This window comes from Ovis canadensis, chromosome 7 (genome assembly GCF_042477335.2).
Source record: "Ovis canadensis isolate MfBH-ARS-UI-01 breed Bighorn chromosome 7, ARS-UI_OviCan_v2, whole genome shotgun sequence".
Classification (NCBI taxonomy): domain Eukaryota; kingdom Metazoa; phylum Chordata; class Mammalia; order Artiodactyla; family Bovidae; genus Ovis; species Ovis canadensis.
In genome coordinates, this window is record NC_091251.1 from 19,153,562 (window position 1) to 19,165,804 (window position 12,243).

At 36.7% G+C, this 12,243-nt stretch overlaps 1 protein-coding gene across 1 annotated transcript in view; it reads right to left on the reverse strand.

Moving 5' to 3' along the window:
* ANKRD31 (ankyrin repeat domain 31) overlaps positions 1–12,243 on the reverse strand; it is a 134,182-nt gene that overhangs the window by 89,222 nt on the left and 32,717 nt on the right. The window contains exons 8-9 of the mRNA XM_069595327.1: positions 9,882–10,150; positions 7,314–7,414 (exon numbers count right to left, since the gene is read on the reverse strand). Coding sequence (XP_069451428.1) covers positions 7,314–7,414; positions 9,882–10,150 — 370 coding nt within the window. The remainder of the gene's footprint in view (positions 1–7,313; positions 7,415–9,881; positions 10,151–12,243) is intronic.

Genomic DNA, 12,243 nt, shown 5'->3' on the forward strand with positions numbered 1-12,243 from the left:
TGGCATTACTTCATTTGTTTTAATGGTTAAGTAATATTCCATTGTATATATGTACCATGTCGTCCTTATCCATTCTTTTGTTAATGAGTATTAAGTTGTTTCCATGGCTTAGCTATTGTAAACAGTGCTGCAATGAACACTGGGGTGCATGAATCCTTTCAGACCATGTTTTTCCCCCAATGTGCGTCCAGGAGTAGGATTGCAGGGTCATATGGTAGCTCTGTTTTTAGTTTTGAAAGCAACCTCCATACTGTTCTCCATAGTTCAGTTCACTTTGGTATCTCAGTCATGTACAACTCTTTGCAACCTCATGGACTGCAGAACACCAGGCTTCCCTGTCCATCACCAACTCCTGGAGCTTGCTCAAACTCATGTCCACTGAGTCAGTGATGATATCCAACCATCTCATCCTCTGTCATCCCCTTCCCCTCCCACCTTCAATCTTTCCCAGCATCATGGTCTTTTCCAGTGAGTCAGTTCTTCACACCAGGTGGCCAAAGTATTGGAGTTTCAGCTTCAACATCAGTCCTTCCAATGAATACTTAGGACTGATTTCCTTTAGGATGGACTGGTTGGATCTCCTTGCAGTCCAAGAGACTCTCAAGAGTCTTCACAAACACCACAGTTCAAAAGCATCAATTATTTGGTGCTCAGCTTTCTTTATAGTCCAACTCTTACATACATACATGACCACTGGAAAAACCATAGCTTTGACTAGACGAACCTTCATCGGCAAAGTAATGTCTCTGCTTTTTAATATGCTGTCTAGGTTAGTCAGAGCTTTTCTTCCAAGGAGCGAGCATCTTTTAATTCCATGGCTGCAGTGATTCTGGAGGTCCCCAAAATAAAGTCTGTCACTGTTTCAACTGTTTCCCCATCTATTTGCCATGAAGTGATGGGACCGGATGCCATGATCTTAGTTTTCTGAATGTTGTGTTTTAAGTCAACTTTTTCACTCTTCTCTTTCACTTTCATCAAGAGGCTCTTTAGTTCTTCTTCGCTTTCTGCCATAGTGGCTATACCAATTTGCATTTCCACCAATAGTGTTGGAGGGTTCTCTTCTCTACACACTCCCTCTAGCACTTACTGTTTGTAGATTTTTGGAAGATAGCCATTTTGACTGGTGTGAAATGATATCTCACTGTAGTTTTGATTTGCATTTCTCTTAATAGTTAGTGATGTTGAACATTTTTTCATGTGCCTCTTGGCCATCTGTATGCCTCCTTTGGAGAAATGTCTATTTAGCGCTTCAGCCCACTTTTTGGTTGGTTGGTTTGTTTCGATGATATTATGCCACATGAGCTATCTGCAAATTCTGGAGACTAATCCCTTGTTGGCCACATCATTTGCAAATATTTCCTCCCAATCTGTTGTTTTGCTTACAGCTTCCTTCATATCTTAATCCCCCAAACCCTGAGAATGTTCTCTTATAGATAGCAAAAGAGACTTTGCAGATGTGATTAAGGATCTAGGGAAGAGAATCTTACCATGGATTATCTGGGTATCTACACAATCACAAGAATTCTTTAAAGATGAAAGGGTTGGTGGGAATGTAAACTGGTGTGGCCACTGCACAAAAGAGTATGGAGGTTTCTCAGAAAAATAAAAATAGAACTACCACATGACCCAGTAACTCCAACCCTGGGTATACACATGAAAAAACAACAATATTTAAAAAGATACATGCACCCCAATGATCATAGTAGCATTATTTATAATTGCCAAGATATGGCAGCCACCTAAGTGTCCATCAGCAGATGAATGGATAAAGGACATGTGGTATGCATATACAATGGAATATTACTCAGCCATTGTTGTTTAGTTGCTCAGTTGTATGAGACTCTTTGCGATCCCATGGAGTGTAGCCCACCAGGCTTCTCTGTCCATGGGACTTCCCAGGCAAGAATACTGAAGTAGGTTACCATTTCCTTCTCAAGGAGATGGATCAAACCTACTTCTCCTACATTGCAGGTGGATTCTTTACCCCTGAGCCACTGGGAACTCAGCCATTAAAAGGAACTAAATTTTACCATTTGCAGGAATATGGATGGACTTAGAGACCATTATGCTAAGTGAAATAAGTCAGAAAGAGAAAGATAAATACTGCATGGTATCCTTCTTAGGTGAAGTCTAAAAAGTACAAAAAACTAATGACTATAACAAAAAGACTCACAGATACAGAGAACAAACTAGTTATCAGTGGGGTGGGGAGGGGCAATATAGGAGCGGGGGAGTGGGAAGTACAAACTATTGGGTGTATGACAGGTTACAAGGATATGCTGTACAATATGGGGAATATAGCCAGCATTTTGTAATAACTGCAGATGGAGTATAACCTTTAAATTTTGTATTAAAATTAAACACAGAGGAAAGCAAAAAGATTAAAAGAGGGGAAGGCAAAGTGACAAGAGAAGCACAGATTGGACAGATGTAGCCAGCAGCAACAGCAGCAGCAGCCAGCAGCAAAGGAATACCATAGCCTCCAGCAGCTGGAAGGGAAAGGAACACATTTTTCGCTGAGCACAGAGAAGGAACCAGCCCTGCTGAGACCTTGGTTTTAACTCCCAGCACTCATTTGGACTTCTGACTTCAGGACTGTAAGAGAATGAATTTGTGTTAAGTCACAAACTTTGTTGTAAATTGTTATCACCACAGGAAACTAATACAACTGATGCTAGCAAAGTATATTTTCCCTCTATTCTTTTCATTTTAACCTATTTATGCATTTATATTTCAAATATGTTTCTGAAAGGAAGCATATAGTTTAATCTTGCTTTTTACCCAATATAACAACTCTGCCTTTTAACTGAGAGTGTCTTAATCATTTATATTCAGTGTGATTGTTAACATATGGTTGGGTTTGAGAGTATCATCTTATTATTTTTTTTCAGTTTTTCTCATCCGTTCTTTATTTTCTTTTCCCTCTTCTACCTCCTTTTGGATTAAAAATGAATATTTTTGTTAATCCATTATATCATCTGTGTTGACTTTTCACTGTGATTAGTTATTTGTTAAAATGTTTTTTTCAGGGTTTATAGTGTATCTTCAACTTATCATGAGTGAGCGAGTAAGGGAAAGTCACTTAGTTGTGTCCGATTCTCTGCGATGCCATGGACTGCAGCCCACCAGGCTCTCCTCTGTCCATGGGATTCTCCAGGCAAGAATACTGGAGTGGGTTGCCATTCCCTTCTTCATCAACTTATCACAGTCTACCTCCAAATGATATCTCCTTACATAAATTTTACAGTGGTATACTTCCATTTCTCCCCTAAAAGTCTTTTTATGTTATTATTACCAGGCATTTTACTTTTATGTACATTTAAAATCTCATAATCAATTGTTATTTTTGTTTAAATGGTCAATTATTCTTTAAAATTGATTAATAAGAAAAAAATCTGCATTTTTATCCATCAGTTTAGTCGCTCAGTCATGTCCGACTCTTTGCAACCCCACAGACTGCAGCACACCAGGCTTCCCTGTCCATCACCAACTCCTAGAGCTTGAGCAAACTCATGTCCATTGAGTCAGTGATGCCATCCAACCATTTCATCCTCTGTCATCCCCTTGTCCTCCTGCCTTCAATCTTTCCCAGCATCACAGTCTTTTCCAGTGAGTCAGTTCTTCACACCAGGTGGCCAAAGTATTGGAGTTTCAGCTTCAACATCAGTCCTTCCAATGAATACTTAGGACTGATTTCCTTTAGGATGGACTGGTTGGATCTCCTTGCAGTCCAAGGGACTCTCAAGAGTCTTCACAAACACCACAGTTTAAAAGCATCAATTATTTGGTGCTCAGCTTTCTTTATAGCCCAATTCTCACATCCATACATGACTACTGGAAAAAACATTGCCTTGACTAGACAGACCTTTGTTGGCAAAGTAATCTCTCTGCTTTTTAATATGCTGTCTAGGTTGGTCACAGCTTTTCTTCCAAGGAGCAAGCGTCTTTTAATTTCATGGCTGCAGTCACCATCTGCAGTGACTTTGAAGCCCAGAAAAAGAAAGTCTGTCACTGTTTCCATTGTTTCGCATCTATTTGCCATGAAGCGATAGGCCGGGATACCATGATCTTAGTTTTCTGAATGTTGAGTTTTAAGCCAGCCTTTTCTCTTTCCTGTTTCACTTTCATCAAGAGGCTCCTTAGTACCTCTTCGCTTTCTGCCATAAGGGTGGTGTCATCTGCAGATATGAGGTTATTGATATTTCTCCCTGCAATCTCGATTTCAGCTTGTGCCTCATTCCACATGATGTACTCTGCACAGAACTTAAATAAGCAGGGTGACAATATACAGCCTTGATGTACTCCTTTCCCAATTTTGAAAGAGTCTGTTGTTCCAGTTCTAACTACTGCCTCTTGAGCTGCACACAGGTTTCTCAGGAGACAGGCAAGGTGGTCTGGTATCCCCATCTCTTTAAGAATTCTCCACAGTTTGATGGAATAATTTTTATACATATAGTTAACAAGTCCAACGATCTTCAAGGTGTAAATGTAGATTTCCATTGAGTGTCATCTTTCTACTGCCTGAAGAATGTCCTTTAAAATTTCCTATAATACGGGTCTGCTGATGATGAGTCCTTTTAGCTTTTGTGTGTCTAAAACTATTTCACCTTCATTTCTGAAAGATATTATGTTGGGTATGGAATTCTAGGTTCTAGGTATAGAATTCTAGGTACAGAATTTTTTTTTAGTACTTTAAAACTGCTGCTTGCATTGTTTCCAACAAGAAATTTGAGCGAGTCTTATTACATGAAAAAAAAATAGCTTTTTTTCCTTATCCACATATTTATAGTCTTCTGATTTCATAAATGACTGAGTATTATTTAATTGGTTATATTGTAGTTTGTTAACTATTCAATTTAGGTTGTTTCTAAGTCATTCTATTATAGTAAACAATGCTGCGATGAACATCCTTATAAAATATACCTACGTATTTGAGTAAACATAACCATAGAATAAATCCCTCTAAGTAGAATTGCTGATCCAAAAGAATTGTGATTTAAACTTCTGATGAGGATAAGTAAACAACCCTGTAAAAAGACTGAACACACACTATTATCAAAACCATATTTTGCTGCAGTCCTGTCACTGAGAATTCTCAAATGTTTACTGGCATTCTCTTAGGTGAAAATTACACCTCTTAATTTGCATTTCGTTAAATGTGAATGAGATGCTAATCTTTTCAAGTATTTATGTATTTTTTTTCTGTGAATTCCTTGTTCATATCCCTTACCTATGTTCTTTATAGTTAACTGTTTGTAAGAGGTTTTTGCATACAATTATAATTAACTCCTTGTCATTGTTATTAATATTTCTTCTGTGTTTGATGACTGATTTTCTTTAGGATATTTTTCCATACAATTTTTTTTTAATGAATGTAGTCATTTTATCATCCTTTTCCCTCTTGGCTTCTGGGTTTGAGTTGTTCTACACAAAGGTTTTTCCAAGGTTGGAAAAAGATTCACTTGTCTTTTCTTCTAGGGCATTTTTTTTTAACTTTTTGGCCAAACAGGAATTAAATTTGGTATAAGGAATAATATAGGGATCCAGTTTTGTGTTTTTCATGACTTATTGCTTAGTTCTCTCTGCCACCAATTTTAGATGCCATATTTATCACAGACCTGACCCCATATTCCCATTGTATCTGGCTTCTACATCTAAACACTTTATTCTGCTTCATTGATTTATCTGTCGATTCTTGTGCCAGTATCAAATTATTTTAATTTTTACTGCTTTTCTAATTGCTTTCATATTATGTAGAGCTGGTTTGTTCCTCTCTATTCTTCCTTTGCTTTTATTTTTTTTCAGAATTTTCTTGGCTAGTTTTTATATTTACTTTTCCAATTGAAATTTTATATTATTCTCAAGCTAGCCTCCAGTCCTATAAAGCAAAAAAACAAAGAACAAAAAAAACACAATTAACAAATACACGAAATCTGTTTCTGACTGCACTGCCATGCATTTACAGAATAATTTAGGGAGAAGTTTCTTACAATACTGAATCTTTATTGTCAAGAATACAGTTCTTCTTTCCATTTATTCATCTTTTTTATATTCTTCAGCATAATTTTTACACTGTCTTCATGAAGGCATGGTACAATGACAACCCACTCCAGTACTCTTGCCTGGAAAATCCCATAGACAGAGGAGCCTGGTGGGCTGCAGTCCATGGGGCGCTAAGGGTTGGACATGACTGAGCGACTTCACTTTCAGTTTTCACTTTCATACATTGGAGAAGGAAATGGCAACCCACTCCAGTGTTCTTGCCTGGAGAATCCCAGGGATAGGGGAGCCTGGTGGGCTGCCATCTATGGGGTCGCACAGAGTCGGACACGACTGAAGTGACTTAGCAGCAGCAGCAGCACGTAAGTAGGTATTTTCTCACTTTTGTAACTATTGTAAATGGGTTCTTCTTTTATATTTTGAAAATGTGTAATATATATATGAAAGATATTTGTCATCTTTTGTTTTATTACAAAACAAAGGTTACATGTTTTTAAAGCTTTTTAGCTGGAAATAATTTCAGATTTATAAAACAGTTGTAAAAATAAAACAAAGGCTCCACCTATTGTTAACATTTTGCCACCACTTAAATCATTCTCTCTCTCTCTTTATATATACATGCACACAGACATGTATATACACAGAAATAATAATTTGTATATACCATGCTCCTTTACTCACTAATATTTAAGGATATATTCTCTAAAAACAAGGACACTACCTTACATAGTGATTAAATTAAGAAAATTCAACACTGATAAAATATTATTCTTTAATCTACAATCCATATCTCAATTCTACCAACTGTCTCACCATCTATTTTTTGTAACCCGTCTTTCTAGGTTCTTATTATTTCTGACAGTTTTAAGTTCATTCTTTGAGGTTTTACATATAGGAACAAAGAAATAACATCTACAAACATAATACGTTTGCCTTCTTTCCTCTATTTATTCTTCTGGGTTTAATTTCCCAAAGCCTATGTTGGCTAGCCACACCACAAAGAGGTCAGACATCTGAATCCAAAAAGGGTTCTGAAATTACTGTCTTAAAAGTACAAGTTTAGGAAATACATGACCCTGTGAGGTAGAAGTTAGGACACTGACTGAGCCACCAGGGAAGCTTAGGAGGTAGAAGTTAAGGATCAAGTCCTAGTTACACTGCTGATGAGCTGCACGGCGCTGGGGAAAATCCTTTCTGAACTTCCTCATCAGTAAAATGAGGAAGTTGAGACACAATAATCTCTAAATCCTTTTTAGTACCAGAATTCTGTTTCCGTAAGTGACTTATTAAAGAAATAAAGAAAACAGGCCTACCTGCAGGTTTTCTGTTTTTCTTGATCTGTTCTCCATTCTTGAGCCTGGATGAAGGAACAGTCTTCCCTTTACCTTCAATCTTTAAAGCAGGATTCTGCATTCTTGAAAATCAAACGTTTTTAAAATTACTATCGTGTTCTCTACAAACATTCACAGAGAATCATACCAAATTTTTGACTAATACTTTTCAAAACTCAAAGGCATGATGGCAGTTTTATACAAGGAGATTGCTCCTGAGTAAGCTGCAGATAATTCAGTGACACATATGCCAGTTATTATGGTTTCTAGGCTTATCTTTTTCTCATCTATCGTATCTCTCCTTTAGGGACAGTCAGTCACAAGTGTGAGTATTTTGAGTCTCTTGTCCTTCACTCCCCACCTAGGCATGCCACTATCTACTCTATTTCCAACTTCTAGGGGAAAAGAGGCAGGCTCTCTGCAAGAAAGAAAGGGCTTGCCATGTAGTATGGCACTGATCAAAAACTTTAAAAAACTGAGATAAGAACAGACATATAGATCCATGAAACACAATAGAGAACTCCAAAATAAACCTACTTATATATGGTCAATTAATCTATGACAAAGGAGCCAAGAATATACCATGGGGAAAGGATAGTCTCTACAATAAATGGTGTTAGGAAAATTGGACAGTCATATGTAAAAGAAAAAAACTGGACAACAATCTTAAACCACATACAAAAATCAACTCAAAATGGAGTAAAGACTTAAACACAAGACATGAAACCATAAAACTCCTAGGAAGAAATGTAAGTAAGTACCTTGACATCAGTCATGGAAATGATTTTTTGGATTTCACACCAAAAGCAAAAATAAACAAGTGAAACTACATCAAACTAAAAAGTTTTTGTATAGACAATGAAACTATCAACAAAATGAAAAAAAATTTTTAAAAAACTACCAAAGGGAGAAAATATTTGCAAATCATATATCTGAAAAGGAGCTAGTATCCAAAACATATAAATAACTCATACAACATAACAACAAAACAGAAAATAAATCCGATTAAAAAATGTGAGAGGCGCTAACGAGACATTTCCAAAGAAAGCATCCAAATGGCCCACCATCCAAATGGTACATGAAAAGGTGCTCAGTATCACTAGTCATCAGGGAAATGCAGATTAAAACCACAATAACATATCAGCCCATACCAGTCAGAACAGTCATTATCAAACAGTCTACAAATAATAAATGCTGGAGAGGGTGCAGAGAAAAGGGAGCCTTCACGCACTGTTGCTAGGAATGTAAATTAGTGCCACCACCATAGAAAACAGCATAGCGATTCCTCAAAAAGTTAAAAACAGGACTACCATAGGATCCAGCAACTCCACTACTGGGTATCTACTCAAAGGAAACAAAATCACTGTCTCAAAACAATATCTGCAGTCCCATTTTCACTACAGCTTTATTTATAACAGTCAAGACATGGAAGTAACCTAAGTATCCATCAACGGATGAATGGATAAAGAAAATGTCACACACACACACACACAATGGAAAAGCGTTTAACCATAGAAAAGAAGAAAATCCTGCCACCTGTGACAATACAAATGGGCCTTGAGGGCATTATGCTAAAAGAAGTAAGCCAGACAGAGAAAGACAAACAATGTATGACCTCACTTATATGTGGAATCTAAAAAACAAACTAATGGATACAGAGCATAGACTGGTTCTGTAGGTTAGAGACAGGGTGGGTAAGTGAAAAGAGTAAAGGTGGTCAAAAGGTAGTAACGTATAGCATGGTGGCTATAGTGAATAATACCATATTACATGTTTGAAAAGCTGCTAAGAGAGTAAACCTTAAAAGTTCTCATCCACCCCCCCCCCCAAAAATTTGTAACTATGTGTGGTGATGGATTTTAAACAAAGAAAGAAAATTAGCATTAAGCTAAAATACAATTTCCCATTACTTTAGCCTAAAAAGAGAAAGTAAAGGTGTTTTCTGGGTTTTTTTTAATTGCAAAATAAATGTAACAACACTGAAAAATAAAGTTCTTTACTTAGACATAACTGTAAAAAAGCAGAGACATTACTTTGCCAACAAGGTCCATCTAGTCAAAGCTGTGGTTTTTCCAGTAGTCATGTATGGATGTGAGAGTTAGACTATAAAGAAAGCTGAGCACCGAAGAACTGATGCTTTGAACTGTGGTGTTGGAGAAGACTCTTGAGAGTCCCTTGGACTACAAGGAGATCCAACCAGTCCATCCTAAAGGAGATCAGTCCTGGGTGTTCACTGGAAGGACTGATGTTGAAGCTGAAACTCCAATTCTTTTGCCACCTGATGCGAAGAGCTGACTCATTGGAAAACACCCTGATGCTGGGAAAGATTGAAGACAAGAGAAGAAGGGGACAAAAGAGGATGAGATGATTGGACGGTATCACTGACTCAATGGACACTGAATCTGAGTAAACTCCAGGAGTTGGTGATGGACAAGGAGGCCTGGCATGCTGCAGTCCATGGGGTCACAAAGAGTCAGACATGACTGAGTGACTGAACTGAACTGAACTGTAAACTTACTCTAATGTCCCAAGCATAAGTCTATAGCATACCTGAAATTCTCAGTTGAAGAGCTATTATTTGTTTGATCCTCACAGCCAAGTATTTTGGGTAAAATTTTCTCTGGCATCTTATTCATGTCATCTGTGGGCTTTACCTCTCTGACTACTTTTAGTCTGGACGATCTCCTTAACACATGTGGAGGGTCCTGGTCAGAGTTATTTTCCAGATATGAGTTTCTCTTATTATTTATTGGATCACAAGAAGTGACATGTTGATGAACCAAAATTTGCAATTCAAATGGATTTGGGTCTTCTAGACTCTGTAATAAGATGTAAATACACATAAAAATGATTATAACAATTCAAAAAATTAAAATAAAATTAGAAGAAATTAAGTTTTATTTTGTCCTTTGATTACACAAAAATGCTTCATAAGATGAAAATATAAAAATCCATGACATATGTGAACAGAATGAAAATTTCATATTAATATAATAAATGACAATATAGATTTAAAAGCTTAACACAAAAATATATTACTTGTATCACATAAGTAATATTCATCCTTAAAACTCAAAGGTAGGGAATTCCCTGGCAGTCCAGTGGTTAAAATTGCCTTCCAATTCAGGGGGTGTGTGTTTGATCCCTGGTTGGGGAGCTAAGATTTCACATGTCTCAAGGTCAAAATAAGCAAAACATAGAACAGAAACAATACTGTAGCAAATTCAATAAAGACTTTTAAAAAATGATCCACATTAAAAAAAAACAAAAATCTAAAAAAAAAAAAACCCTCAAGGTCAAACCTAAGGTCACTCTCGTGCTTTCATTTTACAGGAAATGAGTAGTACAAAATGATTATCAGCACATAAAAACAGCGGAAATATCATGCCAGGCCAGATCAATGTTCTATACAGTCTAGAATTTTGCTATTTGACAGCAATGGTAAGTGGTATTTGTGGGACAAGATAGTATTAGCATATAACTTCCATTATACTGATTTAAAAGGTTAGCCAGTATATCATGAATGGCTCTAATGTCCCCTTAATAATCCATTATGGATTTAACTTTCACAGGGATATATGTTTTTATACATACCATGTAAACCTTTCTTGAGCTTATTTATATATCCAGCATGTGAAGCTTCACAAGGTAACAACTTTCATATTTTCATTACAGCTAAGTAAAAGAGGATTTAATTTGATCTGTTCTAAATCAATCTCCTTTCTACTTTAATGTAGACTTTTTTTTTAAGACTGCCTAAGTTAAAGCTTAAAGCTTACTCTATCAATATCAGTCATAATTTCCGACGACAGAGGATGAGATGGCTAGATGGCATCACCGACTCGATGGACATGAGTGTGAGTGAACTCCAGGAGTTGGTGATGGACAGGGAGGCCTGGCGTGCTGCAATTCATGGGGTTGCAAAGAGTCGGACACGACTGAGCAACTGAACTGAACTGAAGTTAAAGCTTACTCTATCAATATCAGTCATAATTTCCTACACTTTACTAATACCACCTCTTTTTAGATGAGAATCTTGGAATGTTAATTTAATCCTCATGTCCTATCCCCATGATTAGTTTCTCTTTTTCTGGATTTTAAAAAATATCATTAAAAAATGTCTGCATTGAAATTTTTTGATCAGAATACGTATGTTATGTGAATAACATGAGCTTAGCATCACATTATTTAAACCTTTCAAGAAATGTTCAAAAGAGCATTTTGGTAAGAGCCAGAAGGAAAAAAGAAAAAAATCCAAATGACCTAGTGAACTGGTTAAATAAATTATATATACTATTTTATACACACAATATATATATATGGCCACAGAGTGGAATACCACCCAACAAATAATAAGATTTAAGTAGTGCTACCTGGAGACGGAAATGGCAATCCACTCCAGCATTCTTGCTTGGAAAATCCCTTGGACAGAGGAACCTGGAGGGCTACACAGTCCATAGGGTCACAAAGAGTCTGACACGACTTAGTGACTAAACAACAACAACAAGTAGTGCTACGTTCATTCACGTAGAAAGATAACCAAGATGTATTATTAAAATTTAAAAATAAGTTACAAAGCATTATGTATAATATAATCCTATTTATATAAAATAAACTCACAGAGACTGTGCATAGAAAAAATGGAGACATACAGTAAATGGTTAACAATTATCTCTGGTAAGTGGATCGGAGACTTCCTCTTACTGTAATGTTTGATGGTTTTTTTTTTTTAAATAATGAGGTTGTATTACTATTATAATCAGGAAAAAATTGCCAACATGAAAAGTTGGTAAGTTGGTTAAGTGATAGGCACTGGAGGGTCTCCCAGCACAAAAGTCCAGGAACTCTAAACCAAACTGTGTCACCGGACAGTATCCTCAGCCACGAAAAGCAAAGCTGTACTGAAGCCAGG